We start from the raw sequence: 24,607 nt of genomic DNA on the forward strand, positions 1-24,607 counted from the left end.
AAACTATTTCTCTGTAATGCATGGTACTGGAAATGAAGAACCCTTCAAAACAGGGCCATCAGCTGACAGGCAGTCCTGCAGACAGACAAGCAAAGTCACCTAAACAAGGAGAAAGGAGGGGAAGGAAAGGAAGGAAAGGTGCAAAGGCTCTGGGACAGAAGGCCGGGGCATCTGACCTGAGCAGCTGCCCGTGTCTACCAAGTCAGAAAGGAACACAAAGTGAGGATGTGTGGGGATAGCAGGATTCCTAGAAAAGAATCAAGGACACCAAACTACTGAACAAGGAAGGCATCACGCCATAGCAGTCCAGGTGGGCTAACTCAGGATTAACAGCCAACCTGCTGAAAACCAAAAGCAGAGGCCTCAAAACAGAGAAAACACACACCTTACAAACAAAAGACCAAGTGCAAAAAGTAGAGCAAACTGCTCAGAAACTATGCAAGCTCAGCCCACACTTACCTGCGAAGTAGAACTACCTCCTGAAATGAAGGCGGACCATTTTCTCAGCTCAGAAAAACACAAGAAATCAGCACAGCTGTGTTAAGAGAAATTTAAGCAAAGTCCGACAGGTGCAAGAAAGGGCTTTAAGCACACACTTGGGACTGAAGAAAACAGTCACTTTGGAAAACAACAGCAGTCAATTTCACTTCTAGGCATTTACCCAAGAGAAGCAAATGCATCATGACCACAAACAATAGGAACCACAAATGTTAGTGAAAAGGTTACTGTATTACAGCTCCCAGCGACTAGAGCCACTGAAGGGCCTGTGAGGAGTCATGCACTGAACTGCTCAACAGCAAACAGCAAACCAGAGCGGGCAAGACCTTAGCAGTGTTAGCTCAGGGAAGAAGCAGAAACAGAGCGCTGTATTGAGGAAGTACAGACCACTGCTGCCAGCAGTGGTGACTGGGCGTGCCAGCTAGACTGGGCGTGGTGACATGGGTAGACTGAGCAAACGGCATGAGAGAACTTTCTGGGATGATGCAGCACTCCTTATCTTGACTGTGGTCATACTGACATGAGTATACGCATTTATCAGAAATAAGTTTAACATAGTAAGAATAAAATTTGCATTTGTAACTTTCACCTCATTAACCTGAAATGAAAAATTTTAAGAATCTTCTCATAGAGAAGCTTCCTCTTGCAGGAGCCAGGAACCAACCTTGGACAATGCAGTGGGAGAGACTTTGGATCACTCAGTCCTAAATGGGAAATCGTTATGAAAGCCTCCCTGTGGCCCCAGAGATCTCTGTATATGAGGAAAGGGAAAGCTTTTTAGGACCAGGGGGGTGAAGCCTCCAAGGAAGGAGGGCCCTCCAGACACAACAGGTCAGATGAACAGATGAATTCTGAGAAAATGGCAGCACAGGGCCCAAATTAGTTCAAAACAGATGGGGTCCCAGCACTAAGATGGGGAAATGGATATGGAGTGCCCACCCCTAAGCAGGACGCTATCTGCAACTGGCACTTGCTTGCTAAAGAAAACTCACTTTTCTCCAATGCAGTCTAACTAGGTATAGAAACCACACTTTAGGATGGGCCCCAGGCCTAGCAGTAGGTAATCAACACAAACAAACTCAACCATTCTTTTGAAGACTTTTCATGTCTTGTTTTTCCTTAGTTTGAAACTGTTTTCTTTTGGTCTTATTGGTCTTTGCTTGAATACTATGGTTTCTGATTTTTGTGGAGGTTTTGCGTGTGTGTGTGTGTGTGTGTGTGTGTGTGTGTGTGTATGTATGGTTGGGTTTCTTGTGATTTGTTAACCTGTTTGTTTTTTAAAAAAAGAAAAAGAAAGGAGGTGAAGTTGGGATGATAGGGAGGACCTAGAAGGAGTTAGGATGATGGGGAGGACTAGGAGCTGGGATGATGGGGAGGACTAGGAGGAGGTAGGATGAAGGGGAGGACCTAGGAGTCAGGATGGGGGAAAGCATGATTAGAGCATATCTTTTTTCAATAAAATCACTGTATATAAAAAGAACCTGTCAAATTTTAGATATAAAGATACAGCTGTTTTTCAAAATAAAAAGTGCACTGGCCACAATGCATAAAATTTACTCTTTTAAACATGCCTGCATCGTTGGATTATATTTAAAGCAAAATATTTACTGGTATTTTATAGAACATTAACGGATGTCATGTAATATATCCCAGTATGTAAAGGCCAAAATACATTTTGTCTACAGACCATCAGTTGAGCACACTTGTGCTGGATTCTAACCATTATAGGTGAGGTAAGAACAGCTGGGTTTGTATCTAGATATGCTGATTAGAGTCAGAGGAGGCTGAGGGGACTCAAGCACATTTTCCTTTCTATAAAGGCTTCTGAACCAGGGACCATCGGAAGCGCTCAGCACTGGCAGGGTTCTGACCATATGGTCTGGCATCAGTGAAATCATAGGAAATGGCTGCTAAAAGATGAGCCCATCCCAGACATCAGCAACACAGAGAATTAGGTCATAGGAACGTGCTAAGATGAAATTTACTTTTGTAAAATTCACTTTGTTAATTATTTCTACTTTATTGTAGCAGTTGTATAATTAGGTCAAATGTATACAGCCACTATTCAAAAATACACATATTTTAAAATTACATATATATTTGAATTAGCAGGCATTTAAAGTCTATTTCTTAATGTCTCCTTGAGGTATGTTGTTTATTAGGTGAGATTCTTGGTCAAGTACAAATTCAACTGTATCTGTCTTTGTTACTTTTCACTCTTTTTTCTTACCTCTTTTTTCTTTACTGTTTAACTTTTAATTAGATACATCACACAGAGAAATAAATGTAATACAGAAAGTTTAACTAATCCGATATGCACTGCAAGTGAAACCTGAGAACGAGCATCACGTGAAGACCCCAAGCCCCCTCTACGGTCACACGTCCACTATTCTTTCTAGAAGTCATTAGTGTAGAAATTTTTTTTCATCCCCTTCTTTTTAAATTTCCATCTGTGTGGTGTATTTCCACCGTGTATCTCCATTGCTTCATGTGTCTTAAGTTCTTCAGGAAACCCAGCAGAGGTCCCTTCCTCAGATGCCTGACACTTGTCCATGATGCTGGGTAGTTGTGTTCCATGCACGTGCACTACACGGAATCCACTATTTAAAGATATTACAAGCTAACCATTTCTCATGTTTTCTTTCTGATAATTCTGTCTTCTCACATTCATGAATTATGTAAAATATAAGGAAACTATAAATTTTTTGGCGCATTAGAAAGAGTTCAAGAAGAAGCACTTTCTGGGGTGGATGACACTCTCAGTGTTCTTAAGGGATCAGACACTCAAGTGTGAGCCTATGGAGCCATTCTCATTCACACGACCACAGAATGTGTTCAGAACAGAGCTATGAGCTGAGGGAAAGCAGAATTGAAAACTGGGGTTAATAAAAATGCAGATCTCAAATGGCATGTCACTTGACTTAGAACCTAACAGAATACCTGCCAATAGAGTTAGAATTTTTCTTAGGGAGAAGATGGGGGTATTTTTAATACAAAGATACAAAACCAGCAACACCACACTACAAGGTACAACTGAAAAGCTTTTAGCCTGGATAAAACTCAAAATACTCCTTGGCCATTATGTAATTTACCTTAGTTAAGTACACTGTGATTTTAAGCGATGAAATTCTGGTAGACATAAGTTGTACATTTCTGGTTCTTTGCCCATCTGTGTCTCCATCCTTCCCATAGACAGCCTCACAGCGGTACAGTATACAGCCCTGTCTTCCAACTTAGAACAGCTTGTGTGCCTGTGCTTCTGCTGTACTCTTAGATGCCCTGGAGCCAGAGTTCTAGGTGGTTGTGAACACCAACAGAAGAGCAGCAAGCAGCACTCTTCCCAAACCCTGTTCTAGCAACAGTAGGCAAATACTCTATATGCTGTGAATATGTTTTATTTCCATTGGTTCATAAAGAAGCTGCTTTGGCCTATGGCAGGGCAGAATATAGAAAGGCGGGAAAGCCAAGCAGAGATAGCGGAGGAAAGAAGGTGGAGTCAGGCAGATGCCATGTAGCTGCTGAAGGAGAAATACGCCAGAACTTTTCTGGTAAGTCACAGCCTCGTGGCAATACACAGATTAATAGAAATTGGTTAATTTAAGATATAAGAGCTAGGTAGGAATACACTAAACTGTTGAACAAGCAGTGCTGTAATTAATATAGTTTCTGTGTGGTTATTTGGGTCTGGGTGCCGAGAAATGAAGGTGAATTCTGTTTACAATGTAGATAGAATATGAGCAAAATCTTATGATATATATGTTGCAGTTTGTCTTCTTGGGTTGTTTGCCTTCTGTTAAAATCAAACATGCTACATAGACCACACAAACCAGATGTAGACTCAAGACACAGCTTGAGAGAAGCCCAGGTCAGCTCAGGCTTACGCAACTCATTCACAACACTATTTGTGTGGAAAAAATAAGGGATTAGGTCTGACAAGTCTTCCTAACATAGCACCATTGTGTTAATTCCTAATAGATACAGAAGACATAAAGTGGCAAATACGAACATCATTAGTTAACTACTGGCTATTAATTTTACATATAAAGCATAGACTTTTCCCTCTCTTGAGATATGGTGCTAGCACAGCAAAGCAAGGCAAGAATTCTCAACACAAAGTCATTCAAATAAGCATATATGAGCACATGAACCACTTAGTTTCAAATTCTAGTTCCAATGTATTTTATTTTCTCTACGTTTGATCTTAGGCAGCTACCAGTCATCTCAGCACTGCTGGGGATCAGCGACAAGCACCCTGGCGTTTCTGCTAGCATACTGACACGGGTAACACAGACCACACAGACGGCATGGCTCGCTTATTATCAGCATCTGCTTAACTCATTAGGGTAATATTTTATTACTCAAAAGATGCTATCCTATTTCAATATTTGGGTTTTTTTTTAAATGAAAAAGGTAAGTCAGCTTCCTCTTTGATATCTCAGTTTCTTTTTCAACTAAAGTAAGCAAAGACATTGTTAAGTGATATGGCGCTCACAGATAATCTTTGTAGTTCCTGAAGCCATAATTCCATCAATTTAAAAATATTTAGACCTACAATAGTTAAAGATGCAGATTAGATGAGAGTCTTTAAATTAGAATTTATTGTGTAATGAGCCTGATCTGAGAGTGAGTCAGCTAATCGGTCTTGGTAAAGTATAATATAATGCTATATAGAACAGGTCATTCTTTTTTATGGGGGGGGTTCAAAACAGGGTTTCTCTATATCTTTGGAGCCTGTCCTCGAACTCCCTCGGTAGACCAGGCTGGCCTTGAACTCACAGAGATCCTTCTGCTTTTGCCTCCCAAGTGCTGGGATTAAAGGTGTGCACCACCACCACCCGGCAGAACGCGCATTCCTATGGCTGCCTCTGCTCTACACCACCAGTAAGTTCCAAACCATAAGTACAAATGTATAAAAGAAGCTACATAATTAACCCAAATGATCATTTCAAGAATATTTTTAATTAAAAAAGTTAGAAAATATTTTTTTTTCTCCTCAAGACAGGGTTTCTCCATACAGCCCTGGCTGTCCTAGAACTCTATGGACCAGGTTGGCCTTGAACTCAGAGATCCACCTGTCTCTGATTCCTGAGTGCTGGGATTAAAGGTGTGTGCCACCCCTGCATAACAGAAAAGAATTTTGTAAAGATCAGATCCTATTTTTATTAGCAGACATCCTGGCATCAGTGGCTAAGTTCTCGTACCTGAGGTTCCGACCACGACATCCCAAGGAGAGCTGATGGGCTGCTTCTCTCCTCTCTCTCCCCCCTCTGTGTCTGTCCCTTGAACGCCAATGCCAGCCACAGTGCTCACCTTCTCAGCTTCTAAGTCGATCTATAAAAAATTCACTAAGCCTTTATTCAATACATGTTACTTTGTTTTCAATATGTGAATAATTCTAATAGAACACACAAAATATTTAAAACAATGTTTTAAAGGGTAATTACAGCAGACTTGTCACTTAAATATACACAATTATTCCTTCCATTTCCTAGTAATAGAAGGGAATGAAGTCCCAACATGCTGCCTCATGGATGAACTGTACATCAAGCAAGACTGAAGAGGAAACCATCCCTCAGGAAGGGCCTATCGAGAGACAGAAAGTTGATCCTAGTGCTGGGGATGGTGATTATCTTTGCGTGACAATTCTTAATTGGGAGTTGAAAAATTCTAAAAAAACTTAAAGTTAGGACTACAAAACCTGTTAAACTGATTACAAACTAGAGAGTTCTAACTTACTTGGGTGGTCTTTTTGATGTGTAGCACAATAAAATCATTAAGATAATCATGAGCACAGGACACTGAGGCTTTTCAGGGTCCCATGCAGAAAAGCGTATCAAAATGGCTATCTATGGTTTGCTTATGCGAGGGAATGGCAAGGGGCGGTGTGAAAAGGCAACATAATCTGTAAATTGGCCAGGCGGCGGTGCTGCACGCCTTTAACTGGAGCATTAGGAAGGCAAAGGCAGGCGGATCTCTGAGTTCCAGGCCAGCCTGGTCTACAGAGTGAGTTCCAGGACAGCCAGGGTTCTTACACAGAGAAACCTTGTCTCAAAAAACCAAAACAAACAAACAACAACAAAAACAACACCCAAACAACCCTGTAGGTTAATCAAGAAATTGTTCTAGACAAGAGCAATGTTTGTGTGAGAGAATGTAAGAGGGAACTGAACTCAGAGGACACCTGCAAACGAGGTCTTCTAACTAAAATGCAGTAACTATTTCTGTGAAAAAAGAACGGAAGACACAACAGTTACTTTTCCTGTCTTCACAGACACTAAGTCCTGTGACACAGCAGGCACACTGACTTTAGGAAGTCCACTATTTTTGTGATTACACTACTTCAGTAAACAAGCATTTGAATAGCATCTCGTCCAATACTTGGAAATCACCAAGTTGTGAAGCAGGGGGATGGAGCACAGCTAACTCAGGACAGCACTTCTGCTGTGCTGACTCGTCCTCTCACCAACTCCCAGAACGATCAGACAGCTATGACAAAACTATAGGATAACTCCGCAATTATTCAGAACAGCTCAGCAATTAAAACCGCATCATTTCCTGCAACCTTTGCACAATGATATTAACAAAGTGCTACCTAAAAAAGGGAATATAATAAACAATAAATATTCCCCCAACTATATCAATAATATATTAGCATATTCAAATGTCTAGAAAGTTTCCAATACTTAAAAAAACTCCATTTTAGTTCTTTAAGTCACAATGTATATTTATAAAATAAATACATACAAAATGTTTCACTAAATGTATGTATAATTTGTTAATAACAAATGTCTACTGAACATTTTAATAGGCCAAGTCCTACTTAGTAGCAAAGAAAATGCATTGCTTTTCTTAAGATATACCTCACAGTGGATATCATTACACAGTCTGGGTAAATACTTACTAACCAACAAGGACCCTGGACACCTGATCAACATCAGAATTTCTTGACTGGAACTATTAAAATTTTAAATTAAATTGAAAATTACCTTTCTTATAAGGTGGTTTTCAGTGTCGGCCACATAGATGACATTATTCACAATAGCTACACCCTGTGGAGAATTAAAAGACGATTCTGAAAACACTCCGTCTTTTCTTCCAGGATTAGGTCCTAAAAGACAAGATAGTTGTGAGACCATTTTTTTCCACAATAAAAAGCAACTTCTAAGTAACATCCTCCAAATAAATAATTTAAAAAACTGCATTTAATGCTGGAATTTTTAAAAATAAATAACATAGAATTTCAGTATTTCTATCTAAAAATTAAAGATATGGGGCTGGAGAGATGACTCAGCAGCTAAGAGTGCTGGCTGCTCCTCCAGAGGACTGGACTCAACAACCAGCACCCACATGGCAGCTCACAGCTAGCTAACTGGTCTCAGGGAGATGCTGCCCTTCTCCCGCCTTAGAGGGCACTGCACACACAGTGCACAGCCATATGTGCAGGCAAAACATCACACACATAGAAAAATGAAGATGTTTGCTTCTTTCCTCTATTTCTCTTATATCTATTCTGGGTAGAATATAGCAGAAGAAAATACTTTTAAAAAGCATTTTAAGTACCTACTACCTAGACTAGAAAGTTAAAAATAACTAACCTATTAGTAGTTAAGAGAAGGATTAAAAAAGATTTATTTTGCGTGTGTATGTTTGCCTGCACATACATATGTATAAGCATCATGTGTGTGCCTGGTACCCACAGAGATCAGAGGAGACCATCAGATCTCCTGGAACTGGAATTACAGATGGCTGTGAATTGCTATGTGGATGTTGGGAATGGAAACCAGGTCTCTGCAAGAACAAGTGCTCTTAACTGCTGGGCCATCTTTCCAGCCCCCAAAGGAATAATCTTTTAAAAACAATTTGGACAATAGACTCCTCTGGCAATAAAACAAAGCCATACATACACTCCTTCCCTAGAAAAATCCTCGCACTCAAAACTGCTGTAAACAGTATTATAGCTCGAGAGCCACCAGTCTTCCCGAGTCAAGAAGCCCAAGGAGACACTCCTTCCCATCCCTGTTTCCCTGTCCTAAAGTCAGGCAACAGTCTCAGGTTTTGGAACACTATAGCTCCAAGAAGGGACAGTCTGACACGGCAGTACACAACTGCTGCTTCCCAGAGTCTACAGGTCAGTAGCCACTTCTGTAAAGCAGAACTAGCAATGCCCGGGTTCACAGCCTTACGGGAGTAAAAATGAGGAAATTCGGGCAGCGTGCTCAGAACGAAGCAGGCATGTGGCTGGCCATCACTCACCACTACTAGTAACACTATTATTGTTGTTAAGCTCAAGAGATTGCAGAAAAAGTAAGAGATGGGAGAAGAGCTCTATGCAGTCCCTTAAGATCTCAACCTGGAATATCCTGGAGACACTGCCAGAGTGAAATGCCCGCGAACCTGACAATACCACCACCAAGAAAATCTGTAAAGTCATGTGAAATCAGTAGTTCTTGAAAACATGTGACCAAAGAAATCTTTTTAAAAACTCAGCTGGGGACTGGCAAGTTGGCTTCACAAGGAAAAGAACTTCCCAAGCCTGACAACCCAAGCCTGATCCTCTGGCCCATTCTGTGGGAATAGAGAACCGGCTCCTATGAGCTATCCCCTTACTGCTGCTGGTGGGGTAGCCTCCAGATGGCATGGACTCAAAGGAACCCACAGCGCCAGGGCATACTGGACTTTTCTATCAGGGGGCTAGGGAAAAAGACACTCACATTCTCCCTTGAAGGTTCCCTTCAGAACTTTCCTTAGTCTATTTTTGTATTCTCTATTCTTGATTTTCCTGGTGATTTCCTTTTCTCTTTCTTGACATTTTCCTTCTAGTTCCTTCTAATTCTCTCATTCTTGATGTTTTCCTTCTAGCCCATTTTAACTCTATCTTTATTCTTATCCTTACAGCTTATATACCCCAGCAAAATCTTTCAGGCAATAAAAAAATTACAGTGTAGTTACATTCTGCTTTTTAAGTGAATGATTATAATGAATACAAAATAAACAGTAAAAAGATAGCATGTTTTCCATATCCCTTACACAATTAAACATTTTACATATTACAGGTGAAAAACAAATTATCCCAACATCCCATATACATTCACACTCAAGCAACTTGTTATAAACTAACCATGTGGCAAGTAAGCTATTCTTTTTAGTCAGGTCTTTTACTTCACTTTATTACTTATCTTGAAAGGTAATCTTATAAGAAAACTTAAAAGAATCATAAACCTAAACTTTTATACATAAAAAAGAATCACTCAGCTCTACTTTAAATCTCTAGGGCACATACCCACTCTCAAAAGTTTTTTCTGTATCAGGAGATTGAAGAAAAAGGTGTAAGAAATTAGCCATCACCTGCAGTCATTCACCAACCCTAGCAAGGAAAGTCCGTCAGCTAGTAACGATTGGGCTGCTTTGTATTCTTGACCTCAGCGATGCATCCTTGTGAACTCCAGGGCTTTTCATCCCGAAGCTATTATCAAAACATCTGATCCAACCTGGAGTTATTATAAGGCTTTGTTTCAGCTAATGGTGTACACCGAAGCCTGTGACTGCATCTACCAGCATTAAGAGAATTAGAGCCAGTCTGGCTCCTGGGGACTCAATTGTTTTTCTTTTTCCTTTTTCTTTTGTTTTTTTGAGACAGGGTTTCTCTGTAGCTTTGGAGCCTGTCCTGGAACTAGCTCTAGTAGACCAGGCTGGCCGTGAACTCACAGAGATCTGCCTGCCTCTGCCTCCCGAGTGCTGGGATTAAAGGCGTGTGCCACCACCACCCAGCTTCAATTGTTTTTCTTAATCATTAACTTGAGTTACAATCTATGCAGCTCCTTAGGTGAAACGCATAGGTCTTGGCTGTGTAACATTTCCTTGCATTTATTTTTATTCATCAAAACTCTATATAAGCTAATACTATTGTCAATTAGACAGTATTATTATCAGTTAGGAAGAAATTATCTTCACAGTAATCCACAGGAAAAATGCCCAGAAGAACAGGATGTTTCCATGAGATAAACACACTACATTACAGGCAGTGGGGGTCTCCCCACTTCCATTCACACCATGCCAGATACCAGAGAAAGATCCTGGTAGCAAACACGTAAAGGCACAGCAGGGGCAAAAGACATTCTGGGGTCTGGGGTCTTGGGGCCTTGTCTAATGGAGACTGACTATCAAGAGATTCTTACTGGTGGGCTGACACTTTGAACTTCAGTTGCCACCTGCTACTTCTGACATGACCACCCGCATCCCCTGACCTCTATGCCAGGACACACAGCACCCTTCTACTCTCCAACACACAATAAAGCATAAATATAAGAAATAATATTAGGTGGGTGTGGTGGCTTATGCTTATAAATCTTAGCACACTGCAGGCAGGCAGGTCTGCTATGAATTCAAGGTGAGTTCCGGGCCAGCCTGAGCCTGAGACAGAGACTGTCTAAAACCCACCAGGTCAAAGAGTATGTCAGGACACAGCAGTATTCTTTGAGGCACACTTGAGAACATCATTTGCTGATGTTGTCTGTTAACAAAGAACACTGTTGGGCTGGGTATGGCAGCACATGCCTTTAATCTCGATTTAAGAAGCAGAGGCAGGTGGATGGATCTCTGTGAGTCCAGGACAGACTGAGCTACCTAGAGAGTTTTAGGACAGCCAGGGCTGCATAGTGAGACCCTGTATCTTAAGAAAGGAGACCTACACCATTTTTAATATTATAACAAATTAAAATCTGGGTGAGAAGAAGGCTCAGTTGGTAATGTGCCTGCTATACAACCATGAAGATCTGCATTTGGATCGCCAGCGTACACAAAATCCGGGCATGGTTAAACATACTCTTAATGCCAGAAGGTGGATCTATATGAGTTGAGACCAGTCTGGTCTACAAAGAAAGTTCCAGGCCACTTAGGACTTCATAGTTAGACCCTATTTAAAACAATAGCAAGAGCAGCAGCAGCAACACAGTGGGGGAGGGGGTGGTTAGAGGCCAAATCAAGGCCATCTCTAGAGTTCAGTGGTCAGCAAGCCTGGCCAAACCAACAAGTTTCAGGTTCACTGGGGGACCCTGTTTCGAAAGATTAGGTGGAGAGCACTCGAGGGGACACACAATCTCATGTGTCAGCATACAGACTCACATGAGCATGTACACATACCACACACACCGAGACCCATAGAGACTAGTAAAATTTAAGACATTTTCAAGCAACAACTCTCATAACTGCCTGTTACAAGTAAAAATAACAAGTAGCACGAACAAAAAAGCTCCACAAACAACACATCCTCAGCTGACACAAAAGATGAGCATACTCGGCATACTGCACTGAGCAATGGCTTAGGAGCAGCTGATCTACTTCATGTGTAAAATGTTTCCTAGGCCATGAGATGGGATTGTGGTAAGGACACAACCCCTCCCCTGACTAATTTGTTGTGAGTCAGTCAGTTCAGTCCAGATAAAGCGGATTAGTCTGAATCACTTAGGAGATTTTGACTAACAGTGCAAATAGAAACCGGAGGCATGTTCTCATCTAAGGCAGAGAGATACGGAATGAGATGGCCTGTACTCTCATGGAAAGGGGAAGGACCCAGATGTATGCTTTAGTTCTTAAGGATGAAATAAGAGAAAAATAAAATTATGTACAAATCCTAGCCTGTTTACTTTATAATCTAAATACCAAGTTTCTTGGTTACTGTCCTGAGTTCCTGTCTTGAAAACTATATGAATAGTATCTTGTTAGAGAAGAAAACATGAAACTTCTACTTAAAACATCATTGACCTAAAATTTTGGCATACTTCCATGAGTAAATAAATGCGACATTTTTATTTAAAAAAACAGGATGGAACACACAAATATACCTAAAGACCATATAACTTAATGATTTCCTCCTTTTGACAAGGAGCTTCTGGGTTTTGTTTGTTCTGAAAAGGAAAGGGAGGTTAACTCGGATACCACAGACTAAATAACAAAATAACTTGGTGATAAAGTCAGAAACCAATTCAGGCTGTTTTGTATATTTACTTGAACTATTTTTAAACTGAAAAATATATTACATAGTACGTCAGAAGCAAACCTTACCTCCAATGCTATATTGAATCTGTCCACTTTTCTGAATGACCAAGATTCGATGGTGTCCAGTGTCGGCTACCACTAGTCTACCTGTAGCGTGGTCTGCGGCTACTTTGCCAGGGAACAGCAGTGGTGAAGGTGGCAGAGACTCTTTAAAGAGTTTTATTCCAACTTTTCCATCTCTGATCTGTCCCCTGTCTTTGTAATACTTTAAAGCAATAGAAGTATATGAAAATAGTTTATCTTTATGTCCCTCTCCAATCAAAGAAAACAGCATGTTTCCACGAGGTCCCAGTATGACCAGTGTTGGCCAACAGGAGACTTCAAGCTCCTGCCAGAGGCTGGCGTCTGCGTCGTTAACCACAGGGTGGGTGATGTTGTATCGAAGGATAGCACTCTTGATATTATCTGAGACCTTTTCATTTGGAAACTTAGCTGAGTGAACACCGACAATCAGAAGACCATCTGAAAATGGAAAGTACATTAGACACTATGAAATCTTAAAAACATCAGCCATATATTAGTTTGCTCATTAATATAAACAATCCACAGATTCAAAAAGAATTACAATAGTGCATTTAATTTATTTAAACATATGTATACAAAATTCATAATCACAGACAATCTTGATTTCTACATATAAACACATAGAATCAGACTCATGTGGCAGGACTCTGTTTTTCAGGTAAAGCTACTAAGGGCAGTCACAGGGAGGCACAGCACAGCAGGGCAGGAGCCCGGTGTTACCAAGTCAGAAGCTCCACAGTCAGCTGAAGCCACATGGGCATCTAACACTCTAACTGAACCCACTGCATTCTGGGAAGAGAACCAGGAAGGCTGGAGAGTGAGGGGGAAGCAGTGAGAATGTTCATGTCTCAGCTTACGAAACTGCACTTGCACACAAGGCAAGACCAACAGAGTACACAAATACTGAGCACTCAGAACGGAAATACTGCGTAGACAGGAAAGACAGCTACGGATGAGCTGAGGGGTAGAGGGGTTGCTCAGTGGTTAAGAGATTGCTCCTCTCACAGAGGACATACTAGCACCTGGCACTCATGGGGTAGCTCACATCCATTTGTGACTCCAGATTCAGAGTACTCAGCGCCCTCTTTCGGTCTTGCAAGCACTGTATGCATGTGTAGCACATACATACATGCAGGCAAAATATTCAAATGCATAAAATAAAAACAAATACCTTTTCTAAAGGATGAGAACTTATTATCAGAAGTAACTGGGCTGAATGTCTACTAAACGAAGCTAAAAACATCTATCAGGACTTAATAGAACCCAAGTTCCAAAGTTCCACATGTTCTACGATTTTAATGTCTCAGGGACAACTCCAAACTACGGCTTTACAAAGAATGGTCATCCAGAGCCACAGTGAGAGCGCGACTCAAGTGAGTCCCACAAAAAAGGGTATGTGCTCTGTCATCAAAGGACATAAAAACAGACAAGATATTGATGCCGATATAGAATCATTTGATTTAGTAGAGACTTACAGTAGCTTTGAAATTGTGTCCCATGAAGTAAAAGAAAAACTCAAAGGAAAAGACAGAAACTATAAACAGAGAGATGAGACTGCAAAGGAAAAACTAAATGAGAATGTTAGAGTCGAAAGCCGGGCAGTGATGGCGTAGATCTTTAGACTCGGGAGGCAGAGGCAGAGGCAGAGGCAGAGGCAGGTGGATCTCCGGAGTTTGAGGCCAGACTGGTCTACAGAGTGAGTTCCAGGACAGGTAAGGCTACACAGAGAAACCCTGTGTCGGAAAAACAAAACAAAACAAAGTAAGTGTTGAAAACACCTACTTGAGACAAAGAAATTGAAGGAGCTCTCTGGCAAACAGGAGCAGGGGAAAAGGCCGGCTTCCGAGAAAATGAAAACAAACACAACTCCCTCAGGCAACTTGAGAGCGGTTTAGGAAATCTAAGCAGTTGCAAGAATCCAAGAGGAGAGAAGAAACTTGGGTAAGGCAGACATTTGAATAACGCCTAATTAGTTTCTGGCTAACAGCAGAAGCACACACAACTCAAGGTCAGTACACCACCAAGACCCAACTAGAAGAAAAACATGTCTTGGTAGATCATAACCAAGCTGCTAAAAAACAGTGACTAAACAAACAAAAGACAACTGTGGGATTAGCTTTTTAAAAATCGTGGAGTGGTTGCCTGGGAACTGGAAAGAGGTGGGGAGAAGAGGGAAGGATTTGAAACTCTGACAACTTATTCATCCTTTATCAGCTTTCTCATTTGTAAGAAGAAGAAAATGTCAGGTATGACTTCTTAGGTTAAATGAATTAAGAGATAATCTCTGTAGGGAATTTAGCATAGTACTCAGTATACAGTGAAACCTCACCTAATTTAATCACTGTTTTTCAAATTTAAAAAATTAACTTCTCTAAATTTCAAAAGAAATCAGTAAAATTGAACTGCAAAGAAAAGACATCACATTGTGAAACAGAGGATGCAACCTAATATACATATATACACTCACAAGACTAAATATGCACAGATGCATGGGCTCATCTAGTTATAGGAAAAGATTGGACTGTATCCTGTACATGAGACACAGCATACAGAAATGAATCAAGCTAAAAATAAAAGAGACACAGAATCTCAAAAGGCTAAGGGGGGACACCAGGAAATGGAACTGCAGCACCCCCACCCCAGCTCTCTACCTATGTACAAAAAAGGGCACCTGTTAATCGCTCCTTATAGAAAGCAGAACCCACGAGGGTTCTAGTTTATCCTTCTTCCCTCTGCCTTTCTGTACCCTGTTGGGGAATATTATTTTAAGGTGACTGTTGCTTTTGTTTATGCTGCATTTGTTTAACTTTGTGAAGTTGCGTTACTTTGCCTGTCTAAAACACCTGATGGTCTAATAAAGAGCTGAACGGCCAAGAGAAAGGCAGGATAAAGGATAGGTGGAGCTGGCAGACAGAGAGAATATATAGAAACGAGGCAAGAAGAGCAAGAGAACGAGGAGGACATCCGGGGCTAGTCACCCAGCTGCACAGTAAGCCACGGAGAAAGAAGTAAAGAAAGGTATACAAAATTAGAGAAAGATAAAAACCCAGAGACAAACGGTAGTTGTGATAATTTGAGTTAAGAAAAGCTGGCAAGAACAAGTCAAGCTAAGGTCGGGAATTTATAAGTAATAATAAGCCTATATGTATTTATCAGGGAGCTGGGTGATAGGGAGCCCTTCTAAGAGCCAAGAGTGAAACTTCGCACAATAGAACCCACAGCTCATCTGCACTGCAATACTAGACAGAAGCAATGGCCCCATGTAGACTGTTCAGCCAGCTCTGCAACTATGTAGGTCAGCTCCCACAGTAAATCCTCCTGTTACCTCAATGTGGTTCTGTTTTGTCAGAACAAACGGTGACCACCACACAAAGGTCTGTCTACACTGCTATTTTCACCCCAGCTCTGCATCTTCATCCAACCACGGCAGTTTCCCCCCTTACCCAGAATTAGGTGAGAGCTCCCCTGTAGGACACTCCTCAGCAATGGCCCGTGTACACACTAACCCCGAGTCCTTCAACTTCCAAGTTTATTACAGCCTTGACGTTTGAAGGGCTTGCTTTCTACTTCTTCAGAGTCGGAATGCTGCTTTACACGGCTCGGCTCTGCAGTCCAGTTGGGACAACTCCAACAGTCTAATGCACATAGTTTTGTAACTAACCTTTTATCTGCAGTTCTTAAGATTTTTTTCTTTCTCTTTTTATTGGGGTGGTCTGTAGAGTCTAACAGTCCCATTACGCTGTTCCTAGGACTTTTCTGGGCTAATCTCCTGGTACGTGACAGCCTTCTGAAGATGAAGAGTCAGCATTCTTTTTTCTCCATATTCACCTTCCTTCTGTTCTAATTTCAGGTATTAGTCTGGGGTGGTTGTTTTGACTGAGGTTCTCCAAGTAGTCTTTTGTTGCACCTTCTTTGCTTGTCTTCTCATTCCGTCATTTTGTCCCTTCACTGTTTTATCCTGTGCTTAGCTTATTCCCACCCCCAGAGCTCCCACCCTGGTGTTTCAGTTCAGTACCACCCACTCCTTTATCATCTGCATTTATCCCCAATAGAATCTTGAATTTTTTGTTTCTTAAATTCAATCAATACCTGTTTCTTCTTTTTCTTTTTAGTTTTTAATATTTCTGATCCAGGTTGGTTTCCATCAGTCTTGAATGCTGTTTGAAGACAGTACTCCAGGAGGGAACACGACAGTTGTCAAGTCTGTGGCTACTGATGAGAACTGCCACACATTCTCTTTACTGTACACACTGTCATCACCTTTACCTTTTTTTTTTTTTTTTTTTTTTTGTGGACAAGGTCCCTAGCTTGAGAGCGCCCTCTTTTGACAGCAGTTTTCTGTGCAGTTGCATTTGTGGACATCATTTATGGAGGAGTTACAGTATCTAATTCTCCTTCACTTATATGGATCCTTTACATCCTCTTTGGCTTTAGGGATCCATCTGAGTGAAGTCACGCCCTGCCTGTATGCTTGTCCTAAACAGACACTCCTCCAAGCTTTCCATTCTCACCCCTCCGCAACACTGTAGAGTCACATCTGTGTTCAGGGTGTGCACTTTGTATTAGGGCCTTCCTTACCAGGAACGACTCAGTCTTCAGAACTGCTCCACTTTTTCTTTCTTTTTTCAAAATTGTTGCATTTTATTTTTTCTTTAACTTTTTTATTTAAAACATTTTCGTAGAGTGTATTTTATTATCTTTTTCCCTTTCTCCAACTCCTCACAGATTCTCCCCACTTCCCTACCCACCCAACTTCAGTTCTTTCTTTCTTAAAAAATAGACCAAAAAAACCCCAAGACAATAAGTAAAAACAATAAACAAAACGAATACAAAAGCAAACAGAAAGCCATAAGGCAAAAAAAGAGCAAAAGCAACAACAACAATAACAAAGAAACAAAAAAGCCCATAAACACAAAGAAAACCACAGAGTTTGTTCAGTGTTTGCCCAGTACTTCTACTTTTTCTTCTGGTGCCTGTTAATCCTCCCCTGTCCTTGCCCTCAGGCTCCATCAGTAACACCTTTAATTAGAATTTAGTTTATTTCTTGTTGGACACATGATGTGAAGGCAAAATGCTCTACATCTAGCAGTATTGTGAAATTCAGGGTCAAATACAGCTGAACTTGCTTTCCTCATTATTTTTATGTTGGGGGTTGTCAAGTAAAGACTAGGGGTTTTAGCTACCTTTCTCGTTGCTATAACAAATACTCAACAAAATAGAAATTTTGAAAGGAGGATCTATTCTGGCTCACAGTTTATAGTCTGTGATAGCCCCAGAGTCCTGGTGAGGCGCCTGCAGTCAGGAGGCAAAGAGTACTGAACACTAGCAGTATTCTGTAAGCCTCTCACTTGTCTCCTAGATAACTCTAGATCCTGTCAAGTAGACAATATTGACTATCACAGGTGGCTGCCATTCTCCTTCAAGTTTGGAAGTAACAGATGAAGTTCTGTTTAACATCATATTTATAATTTACATAAATAATTGATTAAATAAATGTAATCTAGCCTCAGAACAAGTCTTTCAGTGAAGAGACCCGCAGCATAAGCACAAGCCAAAGATCCCTGCCTGCTCTGCCGTATGTGACAAAGGGCTGAGATACAGATGGGGAGATGGCAACATAACTGCATGAGAATCAAACACTAGAACTGCAAAAACATCTGCAAGCATGTGATATAATCAGTATAGAGGAAAAATCCTTGACAATTAATTTAAAAGATTTAGCAATTTTGAAATAAAATTAACATGAAGATATATATCAAACAATAAGCAGTTATTAACTTAAAGAAAAAGCTACCCGTATGATAAACTGCCGCATTAAGTGTGTGGAATGGTGTTCCAACAGGCGAAAGTGAAGATGCTTTGCTGAAGCAGTAGGAGGGACAGACACACAAACATACTCTTGACTAGCAGCAATGCAAGTGAGCACAATCCTAGGATGGGGAATTTAGAAATATACAACAGAACGACTTCTACAATCTCACTTCTGGGAAATGATCCGTAAGATAGATAGCCCCTCATCACATGAAACCTGTCTCTCCACCAAATTATTCACTGTAACGACTGAGAAACAACCTGAGGGCCGGCATGCAGGGAAACGGCTAAATGAAATACATAGTACATATACTGTGAAATATTATGCACAAAATGTCTCAAGTGCATCACTTTCTGTGACAAGAGAAAAGATAATAAGAAATGAGATAAAGTACAAGGCAGAAGAAGGTAAGAAAACGGGTGCATGAATGGCAAACCTTTCCGTTTAGTTCTCACTGTGAAAACCAGGCTGTTTCTCTCTCTCTCTCTTTCTCTCTCTCTCTCTCTCTCTACACACACACACACACACACACACACACACACACACACAGTAATGGAGATAGCCAGGGTGACTCCTCCTGCCCTTCAGATGAACACTGTGACTGCTGGAGGGAGGCAGATGGAAAGACTAGCCTCAATAATTGTTTAAGTCTTTGAGAGGGACTAAACTAAATACAAAGTCAGCTTAGGAACCACGAGCTCCTTAAAGATAGGGTAACTTTGGGAGACGGGCTATGAAAGCACGGGAGGAACTAGAAATATTCTGGTATGAAAAGGAAGTAGACCAAAAATGGCATGAGCACAGGAGGCAGCTTGTGGGGCAAGACACTGACAAGATCTAGGACAAGGCAAACATTGAAATAAATAACAGCAACGATTCCAAATGAGCTAAATTCAAATAAGGACTCACAAGTAAAGCCATTTATGCATATTATATGCTGTAATAATATTAATCAAACTGTGTCATGATACTTCCTACCTACTTTTCCCTAAACAATATTTCAGCGACAGAGGTGAAATGAGGTAGAGAGTGATGGAGGAGATTCAGGGAGAGAAAACAGCACATACAACGACGACGGAAGCTCGAGGTCTTAAGAACAATCAGGAAGAAAGAGCCTGCCTTGAAAATCATGCTCAGAATTTAGCCCTTTATCCTAAGTGCAATGGAAGTTATGTGGAAAAAGAAACACAAGTATCAGAGATACTTCAAACTGAACTCATAACCTTCCCCTCCAGATCTGTACTTTCTTTGGTGTTTTTTGTTAATGTCTCCATAACAACCCATGAGCTGCCTTCACTAATTCATATTGAATTCATGACTACGCCCTACTGCTCTAACACCCTACGGCTGGTTTCCGCCTGTTACCCCATCTCACAGAGCAGAACAGCGTTACCAGGACTTCTATATCCGTCTGGAGAGAGCACAAGGACCGTGTGCTCACGGGTAAGCACCAGGGAAACCAGGATGTTACACACACAGGACTGTCTCCTCAATAGAGGAGATGTGAACCAGTTTTCACCAAGAGGGCTGGGAGTGGGTGTGGTTAACAGCCAGGTAAGCTGCAGGGCCAGGCCACAGCTGAACCCTCGACCCTTCCTCCCTAGACTTTTATTTTGAGCATCGTTTCTCGGTCATCAGAACTCTGCCTTATGGGAGATGCCACATGTACTTTGTAGCTTGGTGACCTTCATGCTGCTGGTATGACCAAGACCTCACCAGATCCTCCCCTAGGCCCTTAAGGTACAGAAACCATCTTTATGGAAGAGGTCACACATACTTGGCAGAGTTTTAATGTAGGCATGCTTTAAACTTTACTGTGTACATAGAATTAACTGTTACCTGGAAACTTTTCCCCAAAATTGCACCTAAAACATATGCCTAAAACACCTAAAGCATACACCTAAAACAAACTGCCCAATGTCAGCCTCTAAAAGTCTGAGCCAACGGCAGCTAACAAAGTCATGTTAAACCAGACACTGCCATTGTCACTCTGCCAGCCCTGGTGTGTGCAGAGACCCCACAGCGAGTTTGCTCCCTAGAAGTCAGACTGATCTCTTTAAAGTACAGATATGGCTGTACCCTGTAGAAAATCCTTCACTGTTCCAGAAATGTCTTCACATCTTTTGCTTCTCTCAAGGTGTTCTAGCAACCTGACGTTCCTTCAGTTCCTTAGGAATATCATCACAGTATCCACCCCTCTTTCTCATCTTTCTAAAAATCAACCAGGGTCTAAAATTACTGAGCAGGAAATCACAGAAGTCAATGATCATGTTTTAGACTGCACACCCTCCTGAGTAGTACAATGGAATCTCAGGCCCACTTTATCATACCTGGTGTCTATAATCCCTTTTTCAAAGTATCCGTGTTGAATCCACTACCCACGTTAGCCAGTCACTTGCTGTATTAGTTCTGAGTTTGTGTAACCAACATTGTATAGGATTATGGCCCTAAAGTTCAGAAACAGTAATGCTAGAAATTCATGTTTGTCAGTGAAGAAGTCATATACTGTCCCAGTGAAAAGGTGAGAGATTTTGACTTAAGGAACAAAAAGAAAGAGTATGGTAAGAATGCCTATTTATTCATTATCCATGAAGATGGAAAAAGAATCCTGTGCTTGTCTTGCTATTGTATCTAAAACTCAAACATTACTGAAGGACACAATCTGACAAGCACTCAGCAATGACAAATGGGGCCTCCCAGGTATTAAAGGTCATGAGCAGCACCCACAGGGCCTTGGGCATGTGCCTCACAAATCAGGGGCACTAACATGTAAGAAATAGAAGGTAGTACAAACAGGATGTCTACACTGATTCAGATACAGACGGTTGTCATGTATCTATTCTCATTTTTCAGCATTAAGAATCTTAAAATATACAGATATTTTTCTTAAACTATTTTGCTTTTCTATTACCGAGGTCATAAAAGTTAGGATGAGAAGATTCTTCCCTCTATGATTCTTTCTAACATAAGAATCAAAAACAGAAAGAAACATGGTAGGAGAGAACAAGAGAAGAAAGCAAAGAGGAGTGAGAAGGCTGGAATAGAGGGAAGAAAGGAGAACATTTTGTTTTGTTGTTGTTGTTTCTGTTTTTCGAGATAGGGTTTCTCTGTAGCTTTGGAGCCTATTCTGGAATTAGCTCTTGTAGACCAGGCTGGCCTCGAACTCAAAGAGCCCTGCCTGCCTCTGCCTCCTGATTGCTGGGATTAAAGATGTGTGCCACCACCATTCAGTCAAACAAATCGTTTCAAAAACTTGAAAGTGTGATGGTCTGAATGAGAATGGCCCCATAGGCTCAAATATTTAAATGCACAGTCACCAGGAAATAGAACTGCTTGGGAAGGATGAAGCAGTGGGGCCTCATTGGAGTAGGTGTGGCATGCCAGGCCCAATGTCCCTATCTCTGCCCGCTGCCTGCAGATCAGGCTGTAAATTTCTCAGCTACTGCTCTAGTATCATGCCTGTTTGCTCCTTGCCACGATGACTATGGACTAAGCCTCTAAAACTGTAAGCAAAACTCCCATTAAATGCTTTCTTTTATAAGAGTTGCTTTGGTCACGCTGTCTCTTCGAAGCAACAGAGGGGTGACTAAGACAGAGGATAAACACAGAGATTCAATTGTACACACTGTAACAGAAAGTATAGTTTGACAACAGTCTACACAAAAATCTAGTCAAACGTAAGGACTGAAAATATGAAGCCTTTCAAAGACATTAAAAACATGAAACCCCCAGCCTAAACAGCAAGCATAACTATATTACATGAAAAGGAGAGGAAATCACCCCAGGCACAGGGGAGTATGGGTAACAACATTAAAAAGGAAAAGGGCCGGGAGATGGCTCAGTTGGCAGTGTTGCTGCTCAAGCGGGAGATATGAATTCAGATCCCTGGCGCCCATGGAAAGGGTAGAGCAGGGGCCCTGTCATCACAGCACTGCAGACACGGAGGCAGGCAGACCTCAGGGACTGTTGGCCAGACAGCTTAGCCAGTCTGTGAGCTCCAGCTTCACCCAGAGAACTCCACAAGTGAGGAAGCCTGAGGTCAACCTTGGCCTCTACACACAACAGTAACACAGATGGCCTGGGGCAGAGCTAGGGAGGCTGAAACAAAGCAAGGAGGGGACCCATAGGCAGAGGACACTGGACAGTAGGTGTTAGTACCTAAAGCAGTGGAAACAGTGAAATCAAAACCACTCAAGATTGAAGCAGAGATCAGAAACAAAACACAAAAGACAAAAAAAAGTCATTAGGTTCTTGGTCAGACTAAAGCCCTGAAAATGTGCCATAAAATGACCGATAGCTCTACAGGAGCTTAACTATCTAAGAACACAGAATAATAAGTAGATGGATTGGGAAACACATATACATAAGAGTTAACATAGCAGACCCAACTTCCCAATGAGCCTAGAGGAAGAAGGGCTCCTGCCCAGCATCTGCGCTGACAGCTCCCACTTTCTCTAGCACAGGCAGAGGGCTTGCCATGTCTAAGCTGTACAGAAACTGTGTGATTTATGCCAAATAAGTGTTTTCATCTAGGGAGTCTAGTATTCTGGAACAGGCCACAGAAAAGAAGCCGCTCCTGCAAGCACCTCCAGTACAAATCGTGGGAGAGGAACTTAAGGATTGGTAATATGTTGCCCGGTTGGCAGTATGCTAAAGGTGTCCCAACTCCTGGCTGGAAGAGTTGTGTGCTGTGTGTCCAAGGTGTCCTGACACCTTGCGTGTGCTCTCCCTAAATCTGGTCCTTCCTAAGCCCCTCTTGACCTTGCTTGAGTTCTTTCACTGCGATCACTTGGAGCCACACTTGGGAATCCTAGGTTCTACGTCCTCACCTGCTCCTTTATAAGAACTATCATTGAGGGCGGCTTGGAAAATAAAATGAATTGAAAGTAAAATTGTTTGGTTAAAAGCATCACCTCAGCCCCTAACATTCTTATCCAAAAAAGTCTGGAGTGTTTGTTTGGGGGGGCTTCACCCCAGCCCCTGGCATCCATCTTGAAATGTTGGGTGGAAAGTTCCATTTCAAAGCTTCCTCCCTTGGGGAGTTGCCTCAATCCAAACTCCACCTTCAAGAAAGCCCGCCAGGGAGGAGCAAGACCACTCCCACAGACTATTTAAACTGCCCCCCAGGGAAGGAACACATGGTCTCCCCTTTTCCCTCTCTGGTGGTCGTTCGGGTTCTCCTTTCCCCCCTCTCTGTGTTTTATGGTGGGGAGGATGCTACCCAGGAGTGCTGGCGTGACCTGGGCATCTTCTAATTCAGTCTGATCTGGTTTGATTTGAATTATTGTTGGTCGGAAAAATGTAACAAAACTGAATTTACTTCAAAGTTGAGTTTCTTGTAAAGTTAGAGGTGCAGTCCGCAGATCTGTGTCAAGGGCACAACAGATAAGGGCTCCACACCGCACAGCAGGTACTAATGTTCACTCACAGCAACAAATATTCAGGCTTAAAAAAATCCAATTCAGTTATGTTACCTTTTAAATAAACCTAGAAATCACATTAAATTTCTAGGAAAATGCTTTTGCATAAATCAAGACTGCTTTTCCTGTGATATCAGCTATCGTCCTAAATGAGTACTATAACAATATTCTGAGGGAAGAGCATAAAGAAGCTAAAACTTTAAAAATTCTCACGGAGTACACAAAGATCCCTTGGGTACTTACCAATTGAATGTAAACATGTGTTGAATTACTATGAACTAATGACCTCAGGGCACAGGTACATCCTTTAAAATGTTCAAGCATTATAGTGACTCACTATGATTAAGCATTATTTACTCTTTGTTTAAAGTAGTTTTTCATATGCGATTATAAAAATGACATTGGTCACTATTGCAAACTTGAATTTAAAAGCTGTCATTTATTTATTCTGATATTTGACATAGGGTCTTGCCATAGAGTCCAGGCTGACTCAGAATGTATCATCTCCCAACCTCTGTTTCCTGAGTGATGGGATCACAGTTTGCACCACCATGCTGGGCAAGAGTGGGTTTGAAACAGAGTCTCCTTTAGGGTGTTTGAATTAATAAACAATTCATTCTGCTATGAGCTTGGATCTAAAATCCACTGCTGACCGCCAGGACAGAAGCAGCGTTGCTCCACTACGCTCAGAAATGGATCAGACAGTGGAAGATATTTAGCTGCATGAAAGCAGGTTTCATCTGGTGACAGCTTATTGAACTTTCACGTGATGATTTATGGATATGTCTTTTTCAGTATG

General features: G+C 41.4%; 1 protein-coding gene across 2 annotated transcripts in view; it reads right to left on the reverse strand.

Moving 5' to 3' along the window:
- Positions 1-24,607, reverse strand: part of Nhlrc2 (NHL repeat containing 2) — a 57,177-nt gene that overhangs the window by 22,585 nt on the left and 9,985 nt on the right. The window contains exons 3-5 of one of the 2 annotated variants that reach the window (XM_087907747.1): positions 12,559-13,014; positions 7,485-7,606; positions 5,700-5,829 (exon numbers count right to left, since the gene is read on the reverse strand). In XM_087907747.1, coding sequence (XP_087763873.1) covers positions 5,700-5,829; positions 7,485-7,606; positions 12,559-13,014 — 708 coding nt within the window. The remainder of the gene's footprint in view (positions 1-5,699; positions 5,830-7,484; positions 7,607-12,558; positions 13,015-24,607) is intronic. The other variant, XM_087907748.1, reaches the window with a different exon arrangement.

This window comes from Myodes glareolus, chromosome 7 (assembly GCF_982192425.1).
Source record: "Myodes glareolus chromosome 7, mMyoGla1.1, whole genome shotgun sequence".
Classification (NCBI taxonomy): domain Eukaryota; kingdom Metazoa; phylum Chordata; class Mammalia; order Rodentia; family Cricetidae; genus Myodes; species Myodes glareolus.